The 19,733-nt window shown below is 44.4% G+C and overlaps 1 protein-coding gene across 1 annotated transcript in view; it reads right to left on the bottom strand.

The window, feature by feature from the left end:
• Positions 1-2,270: 2,270 nt before the first annotated feature.
• esrrgb (estrogen-related receptor gamma b) overlaps positions 2,271-19,733 on the bottom strand; it is a 34,461-nt gene continuing 16,998 nt past the window's right edge. Inside the window, exons 4-7 of the mRNA XM_080514541.1 lie at positions 14,182-14,292; positions 13,440-13,601; positions 5,810-6,079; positions 2,271-2,774 (exon numbers count right to left, since the gene is read on the bottom strand). Coding sequence (XP_080370667.1) covers positions 2,530-2,774; positions 5,810-6,079; positions 13,440-13,601; positions 14,182-14,292 — 788 coding nt within the window. The 3' untranslated portion in view covers positions 2,271-2,529. The remainder of the gene's footprint in view (positions 2,775-5,809; positions 6,080-13,439; positions 13,602-14,181; positions 14,293-19,733) is intronic.

Here is a 19,733-nt window from a genome sequence, read left to right as displayed (position 1 = left end):
TGGCACCATGTTGATTAATGCTGGACGTGAACTGAGTCACTGAACGTTCCCTTTTGCTTTTTCTGCCCAAATCCTTTGATCTTTTAGTTGGACAACAAGGTGAACTTTCAAACGACAGAGAACAGCCACGTATCAACATATCGACCCCCCCCCAGACAAAAATAACAGAAGATTTCCGTTACGTTGCACTGCTGTCGTCTTCGCTAGGTGTGGAGGAGGCTCAGCGGCAGGATGAAACCGTGGATTATACACACACTGCAACAGAAATGCGTTCGCTGGCTGGCTCATGATGCAGACGTATCTGGAGACGCTATTGCTTTGGTTTGCTGCTCTGCAGAGGAGATACACCCCCTCCTATCAGCTGGGTGGGGGGGGGGGGGGGGGGGGGGAATTAGCTGGTTATCAGTTGAGGAAGGTGCATTATGGGAATTGTATTCTCTCCTGCATTGGGTTATAATTATCTTTGCTTAACATTAAGGTGAGCCGATAACGTTCCCGCGGGGATCGTCAGCAGTGGACGCTCGCTTGGCGTTTTGTTTTTCGACGCTGATGGCACCCGACACTTTAAGAAAACACTTTAAAGTGTTCACAGGGGACAATAACTGCCTCACTACTATCCTACGAGCAGCTGACTAATTCAGTATTACAATAATACGTTTGCGTTTCGTCTAACCTGCCGAGGTTACGAGTCAGGAATACACCGTTAACTGTATCATGTTACTGTGGTTACTTTTCCTAAGGTAATTTGGCAACTGGTTTACCGCTGATAGATATTAATGCCCTAAAAGTCTACTATCACTTCTGGATTATAGGGATTTATTAACGTAGCCGGCCACAACGTCCGTCCTAACCAATAGCACCTTGATTAAAGATGTGAGCTGCTTCATATATTCTGTCAGTTTCAATTTAAAGTGAATCAACTCGTTCTCAGAAACACAAGTGTCGTCATGGTGACGGATCCGAGTCGAAAAAGGCCAAAAATTATAACAGAAATGTCAAGGTTTCCAACTAAATTCACAAAGTTTGAATTTCCTTTCTTTGAATGTTCATGTTTTACCCTGTTGTCCACAATTTTAAGAGTTAAAAAAAAAGAGAGAGAGAGATTTAAGTGTGTGATGTGGGCACACAGACTTTGGTATCACATCGGCATGACTGTTCATCCTCTCGTTATCGTGACACTTGTTTTTTTTACCCCCAGAAGTTCAGTTAAAAGGGGACCGGAGGAAACACAGGAAAAGCAAAACCTGTACAAAGTATTCCAATACAAATTCCTGCTTCACATTACAATCACAAAGGTGACATTTATTGCAGGTTTGTATTGGATTACGTCAAATTGTACAGATTGTGCCGTTATTATGCCCTTATTTTAAAATATGCCTTTTTGCATGACCCACGGTCGGACATTTCGGGTCAAAAATGCCTAAATATATCTTATTATTATTAATATGAAGTGCGTGTTTCACAGTATGTGTGGATGTATGGAAACAGTGAGGACAGAGAAGTGAGTAGGGTTGTTTTAGTCTCTATAAGTTAAAAAATAATACAAAAAAAAAAAAAAAAGAAGAAAAAAGCCTTCACTGAGACTCGGATGCTACCAGACGGAGCGAGTCGGTATATGCGACACACATTATTGCCACGTTATTCATGGACGCTTAGTGCAAACTCTTAGTGAACCGTGATCGCCGGCCAACCAGCGTCCTTCTGTAAGCACCAAGTTGACCGAGCCACTGAGTCAGTGAAGCTACTACGAGGTAAATATATCACGAGGAGATGGAGATTCCTACACACCCGAGGCGAGCCGGGCGCCGTCTTATCTGATGATAGATAGCGGAATATGTCCGACACCACCTCCCCCACCCCCCACACCCACCCCCACCCCCACCCCCACCCCCCCCTCCCCGCACCCAGTGCAATTTCACACAATATACAGTACACATATTATATGCAGACCAGTTAAGAGACTATTGCTTTAACAGCTGAGATTTTGGGGGGGAAATCATAAGAGAGAAAGGAAAAGAAACACAGAATTGTGGCTACGTAGCTGTACAGTTCTTTAGGACATTTATATTATCACACTTTTTTTTTCTTCTTCTTTTTTTTTTTTTTTTTTGAGATGAAAATAAGATAAGAAACAAATTCACAGAAGCTTCAGGTGATATAGAGCAATGGATCTCTGGTTATAACAAGACCTCGGTTGCCTGATTTCTGTACACAACATCTTTATATACACATCGTCGTGATCCCACGCCAGTCGAGATGATCGTCGCCCCCCCCCCCCCCCCATTCTTTTTTTTTTTTTTTACTATTTGAAGTCCCATTTCTCTTTTACAATTATTACTGTTTAAAAGTGTTAAAATGACTCAGTAGTCCGAGCTTCATCCTTTAACCGTCAATTGGCACTCCAGCTTTCTTATTTTCATTTTTTTTTTTTTTTTTTTTTTTGTTTGTTTGTTCTGTTTCTTTTTCTCCCGGCTGTCCCTCGCCTCGGATCGGGTGATGCAGCTCCCTGGGTGACCCCTGACGCAGGTGTCAGGCCTTGGCCTCCAGCATCTCGAGGAATAGTTTGTGCATGGGGACTTTGCCCTGCATTTTAATGCCGTAGAAGTGCTGCACGGCCTTGGTGGCGGTCTGACGCAGCAGCGGCAGGGTCATTAGCAGCTTGCCTGCCCGCCGCGGGTCCTCCGGATGCTGGGAGCCCTCAAAATCCTGCAGGGCCTCGTGTAGGGAGTCCTGGAGCCTCTGGACGGCCTCAATGTTCTCTATGTGCATGGAGTCTGGAGAGAAACAGGGTCGGGGAGGGGGGGGGGGGGGGTGAAACACACGTCAGATCTTTGTTATTTGATATACAAACTGAATGAAATGACATATTCAATCTGCGAAACGTCATGAAGGTACAACAATGCCGCCTTTGTTTTGCATCCCGAAAGCGTTGCTTTCGCAAACGCAAACATTTGGAGTGTGGCTTTTCTCTTGTTAGTAGCTAATGACACTCTTTAAATAAATGCCTACGCGTGGCCGGGACTCTGGGGAGGACAGGAGAGAGGGATACAGTCGGTCTGTATAAATATACAGTGGGACGGAGAGAGAGAGGGAAAAAAAAAAAAAAGATTCATTTCTTTTGGTATCATGGACCCCGTACATCCCCCTTGCTAATGAATTCAGATGGCTGCATTACTAGGATATCGCTCAGCTGAATGATGGTGGCAGATGGCCTTCATTTCCATAAGAAAGAGCAGTTGGCCCCCTTATGTATAGGCTCTAAAATAAAACCAGTTGAGACTTATTAAAAACTGCTCTCTACGTAGAAGTCGAGATGTTGCGGGGGGGGGGCACGACGGGCTCGTCCTCCGAAGGACAAGCTGACGGAGCGTTTTAATGGACAAGCGGTGGTTTGCTTTTCAGCCAATTTCACCGCACACTCTCGCAGTGTCAAGTCTAATCTGTGTATGCATCACATCCACAAGTCATTAATGTACAGAGCAAATTGTGCAAAACAAAACAAAAAAAAACAACAAAACAAAACAAAAAAAAAACGTGTGCCCGATGCAGTGTTATAATCGAATCTAACAGAATAAGACAGACCCCCGTCTCATCCCGGGCGCACGGCATTACTGAGAGAGAGCGAGGCCAGACGTGGCTGCTGATTGAAGTGTGAGTGAATTAGATGGGCTCGGCTGTGTGTCGGGGAAAAGTTGCAGAGTGAAGTAAGTCCGTGTGCGAACATGTAAATGAGGCAGAAAAAAAGGGAAAGTACAAGGCTAATTATGTTCCTAACTGACTGATTAAGTCTCTTTTACCAGTTGCCTTCTGTGTAAATTGCATTTCTATCTTGGGAAATTAACTGGGCTATGTGGACCGCACATGTGTTCCAGCGCTCTTCATTTGAAACCTTCATGTTAATGCTGATCTGATCCTCGTTGGGCTGTGTGTGCGTGTGTGTGTGTATGTGAGAGAGAGAGAGAGAGAGAGAGAGAGAGAGAGAGAGAGAGAAGAAAAGAGAGAGGGAGCGATTCTGATACATATATGTAAATACGTTACATATTTGAAAATAAGTGTGTATATGTGCGCGATGCGCGTGCGCGACGGTTAGGGGGGCGGAATGCGAAAGCCAACTTTGAAGAAACAATTTCCATGTAATCCGTCAGCAGGCCTGGCGTCAATCCCGTCGATACTTTGCTAATTACAAAATCAATGGCCATGAATTTCCACAGCTGTCACACCCACAGGACCACTGGAGCCGGAGCTCCCCGACTCCCGTGTTCAAACGAGCCGAAGTTGCCCCCTCGCCCTCCCTGAGCTTCCCTCTCAACCCCTGCCTTCCTCTCTCACACTTCTCCCTTTACCTTTGCAGCCCCCCCCCCTCCCCCCTGTCCCCCCACGGAGTGTTTGTCATCAGAAGACTAAAGCTCTGGGCTCAGCATTTTTCATTTTTCTTTTTTTTTTCCAGTCAGGCAGGAGAAAAGACTCCTAACAGACATTGATTAGTGGGGGGGTGGGGGGGGGGGGGGGACAGGCCCCGGCCTCATGAAAAGCAAACTGTCAATACGGGCGCAGCATCTTCACATTGGAACAAACGAGGCCCGTCGCTCCCCGACGCTCATTCCACTCCACTTAACACATTTTATTGACAGCCCCTGTTTTTCTAATGAAATGCTAAATATATCTCCCTCAGCTGCGGCGCGCTGGCAGCTACTGTTATGGAGATGGAGAGAATGAGAGCGCAATGTGACAGTCGCACACACACACACACACACATGCACACGCATCTGCGCACAAATTAAAATACAGCCACAGACACACACACACACACACACATGCATGCACTGGGGGAGGGTGGAGGTGGGTGTTAAAATAAACAAGCGCCACTTGTGACCTTAGCGTCCCCTCTTATCAGGGATCCTTCATTGCGGAATTGATGGTCCCGCAAGATATAGATAAGCACTTGACATTTTCTTTTTCTTTTTTTTTTCTCCCTTAAATTTTATATTCTTTGTTTAATTAAATTCCAACTATCTTGATTTATTTCAGATTCATTGCAGAGATGAACCTTCCTGAAAAGGATGTCGGGTCAAATGGCTGCAATCACACGCGGCTATGTACAAACACGCATTCTAATGTGATCAGCTCCACCTTCCAAAGGTTAGATTTTCTTTATTAAGACTCAGAGGTCATGCTGAATGAAACGTTCTAGAAGGTATGCGCCAATAATCTAATCCAATCCCTTCTTAGCAAAGGATCCTTTTTGAAAATGACCCCCGGCGTGTAAATATAATGAAAATAAGTTAAATGTTTATATAATTTTGTGAACGCTCCATGGAGCCACCGGAGGAGCTAAAGAGCCACACGAGGTGGAGCTGTGTGCAGAATGAAATTAACTTTGTAAAAAATATATTTTACTGCCAACTTAAATAAATAAACAAATAAATAAAATGAACAAATTTCTCTTTTTGCTGAGTATGCATTCAGTGAGTCGAGGCTTGTTGACCCACAGGCTTTAGTAGATGAGGGCAGCTTTGGAAAACTTCACATTTGAATCAACCAACTGTAAAGTTTATTGTGTAAATCATTCACCATCCAAAACCAAACTCACACCTTCAACTTTGTGAGAAATTGCACAGGACTGACTGGCGAGTTGGGGTTGTTGTTGGGTGAAGCAGGTGGTGCCATTCACACCGAGATGAGCGCGTGTCAGCCTGACGCAGGCTCATCCGTTCCCACGGGGGGAATCAATGAGGGCCACACCCCGGCTGGACCTCCGAGTTTCAGCGGGTTGAGAAAGAGAGTCGGAATTGTGAAAGATTCAAATTACCAGAGTTGGCGAGCGCGATGGCTTTGAGCGTCACGAACTCCTCCTTCTCCATGCGCAGCTTCTTGTAGCGTCGCGCCAGCGGCAGGATGGCCACGTGGAGGTCGAGCAGGCCCGAGATCCGGGCCTGCTCCTCGTCCACCACGTAGTCCTCGGCGTACACGATCTCGTCCTCGCAGGGCAGCGAGCGGAACACGATGCTCAGCACCAGGATCTCCATCCAGGCGCTCTGAAGTAGACTCATCTGGTCCGCCAGCGACAGCGTGGAAAAACCTGCGGAGGGTGGGGGGGGAGAAAACATCCTACGTTCAGTTTCTTTTCCGGATTGTTTTTTTTTTTTTTGGTCGACTTTACGCTCACATGTTCCGCCACATGACGCCGGAGAGACACCAGCTCATTAACCCCGCTCCGGCCTAATTGGCCACATTGAGTCCGGTGTTTTATGGCCGACGTACAATCGCTGCAAAATCCCCAGAGAAGCCCGACTTGAAACGGAGACCGACCACTGCATGTGGTGGCTTAAGGGGGGGAATATAAATCAGTCATGTGTAGAGGCCTTTGAAACATGAGCCTGAGCAGCTTCAGCCGTCGATCGTCAGTCCTTCTGCATGTGAGCTCAGGAGACGCCACCGATAGAGGACGAACACACACTGCGCTCACACCGCCTCCCGGTCACATCACGGAAAAACGACATACATTGAAAACTGATTCGAGCTCCTAAAACTCTTTGAACTCACCGGCCAAAAGTACAAACGCACTAAAACTCGCATGGATTTTAGATCTTTTTTTCTTCTTCTTTTCTCCCCCAAACTGTTTTAATCTTTATCATTTCAGCTTGGAAGCCATGTAAAATCAGAAAGAATCTTTTTTTAACCTCAAGTCATAATAACCGCAATTAATTTAATTAGTCTCCTCTCTCTTTTTGCAGCAAGTTTTTATTGCATCTTTCACAGTAGACTTGTTTCTTTGTGGGTTTCCTTTCCTGCTGTGGCAGGGATTCAAAGCCTTCGCACTCTGGGTCAAGACCGAACCCAATAAAACCATTATCATTATTATTCCAACTTAAAATTTCAAATCAAACTCTTTTTAATTTTGGAGCCACATACAGCACAATCTGATCTTAAGTGTGCAGGACTGGTAAATGGTAGCTTTATAATATATAAGCTGCTGACAAGTATCTCCGTCATTTTGTGTTTTTCATCAAAATCCCAGCCGCTTTGACATTATTTGGACATTTTTGGATGTTCATCGAATCGTTAACAAAACTCAGAGCACACTCTTCCTGAATTCTTTTTGTGCTCCCATTTTCGCCAAAGTTCCATCTGCTTTGACTGGCAGATTTATTGCAGTATTTTGCAATTTTTGTGGAACCAAAAGTCAGAGCACACTATTACCACATTTTCTACACATTTCAATGGGATTCTTGTCAAGTCAAGACCTTTATTTGTCACAAGCATACTTATGCTTAGAATAACACAGCGTAAACTGTGTTCAGCACCTGTTTCAGACCTAAACACACAAGAAATGAACGTATATCTGGGACTAGTTACGCAGCAAAAAACCCGGTAGAAACAAAATAAAAATAAAAATAAAACAAGCGCTTAGGATAGTAATCTTTCCGCCTTGCCTCTTAAAGAGGCAGGCACACAGAATAACTACAGCTCTCCGTCCTTGTCTTAATGCAACAAATATTTATATATAATTAAGAAGTTAAGAGGTTCCCATTTAATAAAGTATCCTTCAAAGGCAGAAAAGATTTTTTTTTCCACATGAAGCTGGAACTGGAAAGAATAGTCGGCTCATTCATATTATGATCATAACAACTCTAAATGATCCTTAAAGTTGACATACTTCTCCATCTGTATAGTAATCCTGAACTGATTCACCACTTAAAACAAACCAAAGTGGGGAAAAAAGCGCTCTCTGCGCCCCCGGTGGTCAAATATTGCAGTTCACGTCATAATCCCTCCGATGGGGCCGGTTCTGGCCGTACGTTTGACGCCCCTGTCCTTGTATGGAATCACAGGAGTGCCAAAATGAGAAGGGAATAAATGTGGAAATATAAAGGGAATCAATAATACAAAAACAAGAGGCCCCGCCCCACAGCCCTTGCTGACTTGCATTGTATTGCTTTGGTCTTTTCCAGACGGCTCGACTCATCCAGTAAGTGCAACATGGAATAAGCAAAGACACGATAGAAAAAGAATAGGACTACCTTTGTATATTTTTTGTATTATTGCTTCTCTTTTTATTCCCACATGTATTTCGTTCTAATTTGGGCACTCCTGTGTTTCCGTAGGCCTGAAGCGTAGCATGTTCACCCGTAAACACAATCACTTGGATCCTATTCTAATCGGCTGAATTAATATCATTAGAGTGTGACACTGCGATACTGTGACGGGCAGACAAAAGCTTCACGTCCAGGATGAAACAGAAATTCAGTCGCGGCCTCCTGAACCCCGAGCCGCCATTCATCCGGATCTCGAGGTCGACCCGTCAACTTTCTCCTCTAACGCTCGCGCACTCCACTTCAAACGGACGGACACCTGAAAGGACCTCCGCTGCCGCGGCGCCTTTTCACCAGTCCGCCGTGAATAGGGAGGTGATTGTGGGGGGGGGGGGGGTTATTGAGCAGGGCCTTGAACCCACAGCGCCGCCTGCTTAATTTCGAACTTGTATGGATCCGAGCCGGGCAGGTTGACTTAAAAAGAGCTCCTCCCGATGGTTCTTATCAAGCAAATAGAGAAACGGCGGAAAGCAAGAGAATGAGGCAGAGAGAAAAGAGTGCTGGGGGTGTCATTGATTAGTAGATTGTAATCAGTCCACCAAATGCGAAAGGGGGATCGATCCAAGCCTCAGATCTGACAAACAGACAGTTGATGGAGGACATCCGGTACATGTTTAGAGGGGGGGAAGGGACAGCGAACTCCAGATATCCCCGCTGTATCAGGATCTCACGAGGTTACTCTCCAAATCCTGAAAGACACTTTAGCAAGGGAATAAACTGGCTTTCAAATGGTGATCAGGGGCGAGAGACAGGATGGTACGACCACTAATGTAGAAAGCCCCACCTTAAAAACCTCTCCTGCAATAATAGCTGGCAAAATAATGCTTGAAAATATGCGTTTTCAATGTCTCACACTCTCCCTTCATCATCCTCGCCTCCTCCCCAAGCCTCCGTTTTTTTTTTTTTCTTTCTCTCTTTCCACTCGATTTACCGAGGCGATGCCGCGACTTCCTGACTCCCCGGAGCTTCAGGTGCGTCGCCCCGGAGGTGGCCGAGTTAAGTGTCACCGCCGAGGGTGAATCCCCCCCCTGATGAAATATCAATATTTCACCCTACTGATTCACTGCCGTTTGACCAAACATGACACAAATATTGAGCAAAGAGGGGGGAAGTCGATGCTCCGCGTGTCGGCGTGGCCACGCGGAGCAGAGTGGAAAAGCATACCGGAGGTTTCCACTCAGAACAATCCCTGTCACATTTATGACTCCGCAAAGACAGACAAAATAAATAAAAAAATAAAAAATACTGTGCTGACTGGAAACAAGCAAGGTAAAAACTTTTTCTTTTTTTTTTGCTTTTGTCCATTGCTGCATGACATGTAAAAGATACAAAGCCCAATATATCAACTTGTTTTTGAGCTTTCTTCTTATTTTCAGGTCGTTTAAAAACAACATACGACTTTAATGTATTTTCTTTTGGACTATTGGAGAGACGACATTGAATGTTTGGTGTCTCAGTGTAAAATATACTAACTTTGGACTTGGGTTTGACTTTTATGGAGTACGGAATGTATGTATGAGTATGGGTAATAGGTAATAGGATTTTGGATTTTATCTTCATATATTTTGTTTGTATTAAATTAATAAAAAGTAAAAAAAAAAAAAAAAAAAAACACCAACAAACTTTGTTTTTGGAGTTACATTTAGTTGAGATTTTAATTCCTACTTATTACAATTAATGGTTAAATCAAGATTAAGTGTAGGAATCTAAAATACAATTCATTGAAACACATTAAAATAAAGCACATGATGTGCGCATGGGTTCGTATTTGTTTTGCTGGGGTGGCACAAGGAGATTAAAGCTGCTTTAAGAGCAAGACGAAACACCGATGAGATACATTTTGTCATTTAACAGAAGCAGAGCCGCCACCTCTCACGTGATAAAAGTCGAACTCATGCAATTCACACTCAACTTCCACTCACGTCGCACTAAGTTGTACACTTCACATACAATACGTGACATTTGTGGACGGCTGCTATTTTCAAACTTGAATTATTACTTTCATCTGAGGCTTGTTTTAGCCAATATTGATTTATATGAGATAACTTACAATATAATGTATTAGGAAACAGGTTGTTTGCAGGGTAACAACGTGAGAACAACACAAAGTCCAGCTTTGTACGGCCACATTCAGCAAAGGTGATTTTATACACTGATGGAAATATTTTCTTAGAAAAAAAAAGGCAACTTTTTGCAGACTTTTCTTTGTTTAAACTACTTAGAAAATCTATGTAAATTTGATTATATTTAGTCTTTATACATCATCATTCTATCCATCTGTGGTGCTTGAACGCTGATGGCTTATAGGTATTGTAGTATTTGATGTTTTGAAATACTGAAAGAAACAGTAACGATAACAATGTTTTTTTTGTCTTGTTGATGAATTGGAAATAAAAAGGCTCACATTACTTATATTACTCATGCTCCAAAAAAAACCAAATGTCACAGTGTGTTGTATTTTGAACAAATATTTTTGTCTCCAATACTAGATATTTGTGTAAAGATACTAACTTGAATTTTTACTGTTGATTTCACATATTCAATTAAGCAAAATTGTCTTCCCCTCAAACCTCTGTGTTGTTTCTATCAAGTACCCAAACCTCAACACACCACAGGATGTTAGTCAATGTTTGCAGAGAGGAAAAAAAAAGAAGAAAAAAAAGAAAAAGTGCTCAGGCCGTGCAACAGTACAGTACAGCCACAGATCAGATAACTAATTGAATCCCTGTTCAGTACAGTGAAGAGACTGAGTGGTTAGCAGTGAAGCTTGAAGCTGTCATTGAGAGCTGGGTCTAAAACAGACAGCAGTTCACTCTCTATTCATTTAGGATCATTACAGGCCTCCTATGAGCCCTAATGGGCCTAATAAAAAGACAGAGGTAATAATGAGACTAGAGGGCCCTATACGAGCAGGAGGAGGAAGGGGTGGGGGGGGGGGTGGGGGGGGAGTCAGGGGAACAGCAGAGGAAGGAAGAGAGAGAGTATGTGAGAGACATAGCGGTGGAGTTTCTCTGGCAGGGAAAAATAAAGAGGAAGAAAGTGACGCTTTCGATGCAAGAAATGCCCGACGTTGGGGGTTTAATGTGGGTTTGAATGGGGGGTGGAAATGAGTGAATCAGTCTCACTTCACATGTCCATGACCGAGGTGAATTACTCTTATTAACACAGCTTTTTTTTCTTTTTAACTGATTCTAAATCGCATGTTTTCCTCTCTTTGTTATGACCCTTCATCTATCCATCAATAATATGGGCGGGGGCAGGCGACAGGGAAAACACACACACCTAAACAGAGAGTGAGGAAATCACCACTAGCACCTCTATCTGCTTTTATAATGAGATAAAAAAAACAACAACAACATATAGATCACAAGTGAGTTGCTGTGAGTTTAGCAAACATTCAGACCTTGGAAACGAGGCTGCGACACAGTGAACCTCCTCCTGCATGTTTCCTCTCAGCTCTCCACATCTGGCTGCTGAAGGACTTTTACATTATTGGAGCGATCTGCGCTAATGACTCTTATTACCTCATCGTTAGGGCCATTTGTGCAGTGGGCTATGAGTGTAATGGTGGGAGTGGACGGTTAAACTGGAGGGACCCCTTTTGTCTTAATCGTTACTTGGTGACACCGTGACCCGGTGGCCCCGGGTAAAATGTCCCCGGAGTGTCGCATGCGCCTTTAATAACTCTGTCAAGTCTGGATTTAGATCGTCGCGGTCGGACAAGATCAATAGTTGTTCGGAGAAAATGTGTGGAAATGTCCTTTCTGTGGCGATACTGGCAGATAGACTCCAGTCAGCATGATAAATACACCTGAAATAGTTAAAAAGTTGTTCTTGAGAGGTCGGAGGGGGGAAAATGTGCCTTTAGGTCAAGGGATGCTCCTTTCGCTTTCATGCTGGTCAAATTGTATTAAATGGAGTTTTGTTTGCTTTACTGGACGGGCGACTTCCATCACCAGGTTCCTGTTTCCAACACAAGGCTGTAACGGCTGCTGGGGTTTAAGACGTGACACTAAACTACACAAACTACCGTCACGTAAACACATCCTGCTGCTTTTTACAGAGAGGAAAGAAAGAAGTATTCATATCTGTGTGTGTGTATATTGCATCTATTATTCCTTTAAGTGTCTTTGCCAATCTTTTATGAAGCATTTAGAATTATGACGTCAGTCTAAATGGTAATGACTGAATCTTAAATGATGATGATGATGATGATGATGATGCTCTGGGCCAATTAGAAATGAGCTATAGGCTGCAGTGAGCCTGCAGACCACCGTTTGGGAAACTGCCCTTCATTCCAGCACCCCTGGCTACAAACTGTGTGATTTTTAACGACCTCATAAGTTCACATCCATAAGTTCAAATGAGTGCAATAACTTGGAACATGAAGTTTGCTATGTGCAGACGGCACGGCGAACACGCGAGCTGCACCGCAGCCTCCGCTGTACGTGGGTTGGTCTGACTGCACAAGCTTGCACGTGACTCCACAACGGCATTTCGATTGGTTAGTTAGTTAGTTAGTTAGTTGCCGGACGTCGCACCATCGCACCCAAACGGTCTGACACCGTCACAAATGTTATCGCAGGTTGTCTTTGCACGAATGATTTGTGTCGCAGTCCTGAGCTTCCTCGGCACAGGGTTCCCCCTCATCACTGACTCGCCATCGGCGCGTGGAAACCCAGTGCGGGGTTCAAGCTCAGGACTACCGTCAGGAATGATAGATCCGTACAACCACCTACGCACATTTAGTTCCATTTAATATTTTAATATTTTCCATTTTAGCACGAGGAGACGAGAAAGCACGGGCAATCGCAAGTGTTATTTAAGAATTCATCAGCGAGTAGAAGGGGAAATCCGCCAGCATTTCCCTAAATAAATCAATTTCGCCACACGCTCGGTGTAGTCCCCTTAAGTAAGTAAGAGGATTGCTTTCTTTAAGTCTGGGATTGAAATGGAATACATTGACATGGGGGCGGATCCCGGCCCTCTGACTCCCCCCCCCCACCCACCCAGTCGAATCAAAGGTTTCAGCTGCTCTTTATTGATTAGATTTTAGAATATGGGACTCGCTTCTCCCTTAGGTGTAGATGAGTAGCAGATGTTAATTATCCTGTGTGTGCGTTTGTGTATATGTGTGTGTGTGTGTGGGGGGGGGTTATGTATAACAGTCAGTGAACTACTTAAGAAATCTTAATATTGCACCGTGACGGTAAAATCACAGTGCCTTGGAAATGGTACATACAGTTCTATATATATATGAACAGCAGCCAAAGCAAAGCATTTCACGTGGCTGTAGTTTCAGGACTAACGGATTTCTGGGGGGGGGTCGAAGCCCCGTGTGTCTACCTGGGATGTGTTTGGCCCAGCCGATGATGACCACCAGCTCGCGGTCGGCCAAGTCGCACAGCGTGGTCAGGGCCTTGATGTCTCCGTCGGGCATGGTCGGGTCGGGCATGGCGTAGATCTTCTCCGGCTCCACCACCAGCAGGTGGGAGACGATCTTCGTCACTGGAGGGCGGAGAGTTGGGAACGCGGGGATGAGGACATGTGAGAGAGGCGGGGGAAACAAATGTGAAGATTTTTAAGGCGACATCGGTGCCGAATGACTACAAGAGATAAAAAGTCGGTCCACTGAGAAATCCCACTTTTTTTTTCCTGAGTAGCAACGATACATTACATCCTCACTGCCTTGCTCACTTACACCTCAGTTACTTCATTTGTACTTGCAGATTTTCCTAATGATTTAACCACGGATTTGTCAAAAAAAAAAAAAAAAGGGGGGGGTAATAAGTCGAGAGCTTCATCCACTTTTTTTCCAAGAGATCTTTAACTGTCAATATTTCACAATATTACCTTGCGATTTTGACCGTTCATGTTGTAAATGAGGCCAAACTCGATTTCTGTCCCGCTAATATTCAATATTTCCTCCACTTCACATTAAAATGTTGGAGTTATAGTGAGCTTATATGTGACTGCGAGGCACCACCATAATTATATGAAAAAAAAAAAAAAAAAAAGACTTCTCGGTGAGGCGCCGGCTAAACATTTCAACAGATTGAAGCAAAGGTCAATAAAGAGAAGAACTCACGAGGCTTTTTGGCGGGAGGGGGGATGGTGAGACCGAGATAGGCGCTGTTCTCTGCGTCCAACCTCCGCTTGTATTTCTGTCGGCCCCCTCTCACCCGGTCCAGACGCACGCCTGCAAAAAAACAAAACAAAACAAATAAACAGACATTGTGTATAAAAGTACGCCAAATTTTTGGTGTAAAACCCAAGAAATAAAGATCAACTTTGTATGTATGTATACGATCAAACTTTCTACACCGTGCTAGTAAGGTAGCATTAGTAAAAAAAAACAAACACATGACCTTATTCGTTGAGTCATGCACTTATTTTGAAATCGTCATCCAGCCAAAGTGTTTCTGTGATTGTTACATACAGCGGCATCGAAGCATATTGGCGACTCTGAACGTTTTTTGCTCAATAAACAAATAAAGTATTACGTTTCTGACGACGTTCCTATTCTCTGCATTAAGTGCTATATTGATTTATTCGCCACGATTTGACTATAAAGCAGGCGTGTTCAGCGTATGCGTTAAGCATAGAAACGTGACACACGCGGGATTATCTTCAAAGCCATCGCAGAGGACACGGGCGAGGGGCGTGTTGAATTCACGCGCCCGTATCAAGACTTGTTTGGGCACCGAGGGAGAGCAAACAGATTTTACATGGTCAAGTGGAATTGAGTCGTGTGAGATTTTTTTTTTTTTTTTTAGTGACTCGTATAAATTCCTTTGATTCCCCTGGAAACAAAAGAATCCGATTAGGATGGTCTTTCAATTTCCTGACACCGACTATCCACTAACCTAATTACCCACCGCGCCCAGAGGGAGCTCATTCTTCCCAGCAAACACAGTGAGATCATTTTATGCCTGGCAGATTGAAGCTAAATCGAGAGCCCCTCTCCTAACACAGCTTTCCATTTGTACGCCTTAAAGTAATCAATAAGGCTTGCAAATAGACTTCTTGTTCTTTGAACACATGTGGATGCGGTTTTAATTAGTCAGCGAGGCAGCGAGGAACTGGGTTTTGCGATAGATGGAGCTTGAGTAGCTGCTCAAGCCATTACTCTTATTTAAGTTAAATTTAAAATTACAAATGGTGCTTGAGGAAGCTGTGTGCACGCGCCGCAGATATTAAATCAATTCGGGAGCCTTCTCTCTATTTAATGACACACACAGGCCTAATAAGAGGGGCACGCAGTTACGAAAGGCTTGTGTGAGGATAAAACGCACTGAGCCGAATTCCTGTATGTGTGTGTCAGGCTAAGTGACAGTGAATTGTTGCTACTTTTGTACACTCTCTCTCGCTCTCTCTCTCTCTCTCTCTCTCGCTCTCTCTCTCTGCTGGGTCATGTGGCTGCAACAAGCGACAAGTGACCAAACAGCCGGAGTCAGGATTCCAGGATCTGCGGGGGCTGTTTGAACTGGAACATCCAACTGGCCCATAATTAATAGATGCTGACAAGAATTAAGAGCTCAGCGCTAACCAGTTTCAGTTTACAGCTTAGCGGCGCTGCAAACAGCACCGGCCCGAGGCAGGAGGGCAGAGAACTGCAGAAAGTTGGGGGCAAAAAGAAGGAATAAGACGAGGAATGGCAGCGAACAGGCTTTTTGTCCCCCCCCCCTCTCACTTTTCCTTCCGCCCGTCTCTTTTCCACTCCTCCCATTCAGCACCGGGCGTACGTCTCCTCCCTGACAGCCCTGCTCGTCCCAGCCAGAGCCTGATCTCAGCAGACCGGGATTATCTCCCCCCCATGTGATATGGAACAGTACCGAGAATCTGACCACAACAAGACAGCTGGATGAGGCCCGTCGTGGAGCGAGTGTGTGTGTGTGTGCATGTGTGTGTGTGTGTGTGTGTGTGTGTGTGTGTGTGTGTGTGTGTGTGTGTGTGTGTGTGTGTGTGTGTGTGTGTGTGTGTCATCCTTAGCACCTCAAACATAAAAACTGATCAGCCGCTGTGGTTCAAGACAATGTGGGCCCAGCGAGGAGTGCATGTGGAAGGGAAGCCAAAGAACTTATGACACAAGGGACTGGAAGGGCCAACGGATCAAGTTCAAAGCATTTGTTTTATTTAAATCATTTTATTTGTTTAAATTTATCTTGTGTTCAATGGCTGCATATTAATGTGGAAGAATGGGATGAAGCTGGGTGTTGGAGAAGTGTGTGAGTTGGATGTTAAGAAACGAGTAAGATCACACAACGTTGAGCTGATGTGTGTGTATAAAGATGACAAGAAGGCATAATAAAACTTATTTTTAAAGTTTATCTATTCTATTCTATAACATTAGGGACTCTAATGGTATAAATGTATCGAAATGTTATGAAACCCAAAAAGTACATTGTGAAAGACTCCTCAACAACACTTAACGTTAAAGATATTTAATTTAAAAGTATTCCATCCTTTAAGAAGGTTTAATCAGCAGTGTGTGTGGCACCTGCTGTTGTTATTTTATTTTAATAACTCATGTGTATATGTACGATGACACGGTGGGAAAAATGCCTCTGAAAAACACCAAAAATAATATTACTGGAAGAACAAAATATATAAAGCTTAAGAAAATAGCTAAATTGTTATTGAAGGGAAAAGATTGCATAACATTTGAATTATATGATTAGAGGTTTTGGAGACAATTTATTTGAACAATTTGTTTAATAATGATAATAAAAAAGTAAAAAAAATATACTTGATTGAAAATTGGCTGGGTGTCAAATAAGCTGTAATTTCAAACAAGTTAAAACCTTAAACTTAGCAGATTAAGCACATTAAAATAATCTTCTATAGCCCATCATTTTTTACTTTTAAAATCAAAAGAGATCATTTGTTAAAAAGAAAGAATAAAATCTGGACAATACAAAACATTTTACAGATGATAAATACTCTCAGGACTTTATTCGATGCAGCAGCAGAAGTTCTGCAAGAAACACAAACGTGCACGGGGCTGGGGTGGTGTACATTGAGCCTGTGTGTAAGGACACGTGCATATGTGTATGCGTGTGTGTGTGTGTGTGTGTGTGTGTGTGTGTGTGTGTGTGTGTGTGTGTGTGTGTGTGTGTGTGTGTGTGTGTGTGAATATATCTCATGAATCTATATTCAGCCCCTCACCTGTCAGAGGCGCTTCTTTCTAGAGAATGTGTCAGAATTGGCTGGCTGGCTAACGCTGCCAGAGGGAGATTAGGAGCTACCTATTTTAGCTGGGAAAAATCAGAGGGATGCAGTGTGTGTGTGTGTGTTTGTTTATGTTGTGTGTGTGTGTGTGTGTCTGTGTGTGTGTTCGTTTCCTACACGACTGTTCACCCTCTACAAAGCACAGGGACTTTGCCCTTCGAGAGCTGCCTCTCTGAAGGCCGGGTACTCGAGCTGAAGGGACGCGACTCTTCATGTGGTGGGGTTGGAGGGTGGAGGGGGGGGGGGGGGGGGGGCTATTTGAGAATAGTTGCTCCACCGGCTCAAAACCGATGGGCTGAACAGAAGAGGCTCTCGCATATCAGGGCACAAGGGGTATCACCTGCTATATTTTGTTTTTAAACTTTTCATATATGTGAGCTGCCGTGTCCATAACGGGGCATTACGGGGTAAGACAGAGCCACACATGTAACCGAAAACATCTGCAGGCCCGGAGACGCCTCGCCCGGTCCGGGATCCCCGGCGCATCGGCGTATATAAAGCAGGTATTCGTTTAGCGGCATCTGCTGTGCGATGCAGGGCGGCGGGTTGCAGAGGACGCCAGGGAACGGCGTCGACACATGGAAACACGGACCTCAAGGTCTGATTCAGTGTCACTTGTCAGTGGGGGGGGGGGGGGGGGGGGGTGATATACATTTGACATGAATGTGTGTTGTGTGTAGCGGCGGGTTGTAAAGAGGTCAGCACTCGGCTAAACCCCCCCCACCCCACCGTCTTCAGAGGAACATGTGTTAGCCTCCGTGTCTGATCTATCACCTGCCAGACAGTGAGGACAGGACCGTGAAGAGCCTCTGGGTGGGCACCGACCCTCAGCTGCAGCCTGCCTGCCTCTCTGACACCCGAAAAAGCAAACAAGGCCCCCGTGCATGTGGCGTTGGGTAGACAAGTTTGCGGTGAGGTGGCGGGCGGCAAGAGGTCAAGTCAACCGCAGTTGCGTCTTTCCAACGACGGCGAGACGTACGTACGGGAGCCACGTGTGCCGACGAACACATCGGGACAAACCCACGCAGCACAGACTCTACGTGCATCTTTATTTTGATGATGTAATCTTAGTGTATAGATTGGTTTCTGATCCAAGCCTATCGATTGGAGAGGGACCTGACAGTCTGTGATATTGGATATGGCTTTACTAATCTTTTGTGTATGTGGCCGGAGGAAAATAAGGCTGTAACATTACCCTGGTAGCCACGTTCGCTCAGGAAAGACTGCTGATCCCTATCTGTGGTCGGGCGCGGGCGAGACAGCGGTGTGGGTTGCCAAAATAGTCTGGCAGCTCGGACGCGTCCACCACATTACAGCGGTGTCAGAAAATCCCCACAAGCAGAGAACACGCCACAGAAACACTGAACCAACAGCAGAACGTCAGGAAGGAACACCCACGGAGCAAACGACTTCTCGGAGCCCGGACTCGTTCTGCGTGGCCGTTAGCCTCCCACGCTTCTCAAACACGCTAAGCTGTTAACATGACGACGTGATACGCCTTCAAAGGCTTGCGTGTGATTTAGACGCAGACTTTTACAACACAAGAGAGCTTGTTTTCTCAAGTACATAAGAACAAGCGATCAGATTCGGAACAAGTAAAAAAAAAGAAAAAGAAAAAAAAAAAAAAGTCCTGCATCATTTAACAGCGTGCATTAATGCTCCGGGGTATTAGCACTGCTATTAGCTGCAGGCTCTGCCTCCTGGCAGGAGTGACTGACACCATACCTTCCGCGAGTTGTAATTACGTGAGAGTTTTTCCATTGGACCTGTGACCTTTTATCAGCCTCAGTTGGACATTTAAGGGGTCAGGGAGCCGGGCCTGTTCCCTCCAAGTGGCGTCTGCCGCGAGCTGCCGCCGCTCACCGGACTCATTCAGGTGCTCTACGCCATTATTCATATTATTTTAATTATCAATAGTAATCTAATACTTCCATTGGCTTTCCCTTCAGGCAGAGAATGCTCAATACCATATTAAATCTAACAAAATATTATGATTAATTATACAGGTGCAGAACACAATCATAAACGATAAATCATCTTATGTTAAAATAGTCCAAGAAGAATGTTATGAGAAGTAAACGGCGCAAGGTGAATTTATTGACACATGGCGCCAAACACATTTTATTTCAGGGGACACATTCAGCCCTATTTCATCTTGAGAGGTAAAATAGTGCCATAAGAACACTTGCGTTTTAGTTTAAACGGTTTTATCTGTTGTTGTGCAGAGTCTTCAACACCAGGTGAGCTCTTCTCTTACTAATTACTAATAACTACTAACTTTTTTTTTGTTTTCTTTGTATTACATGCATCTTTAATCAATTTTAAAACATTTGAATTGTGCGTTTCTACACATTATTTATTCTCTTCTAAAGCATTTTGGTCCACCGCAGTTAATTTAATGTGCCGAAT

This window comes from Blennius ocellaris (genome assembly GCF_963422515.1).
Source record: "Blennius ocellaris genome assembly, chromosome: 18".
NCBI lineage: Eukaryota > Metazoa > Chordata > Actinopteri > Blenniiformes > Blenniidae > Blennius > Blennius ocellaris.
This window is presented reverse-complemented; position numbering and strand designations above follow the sequence as displayed.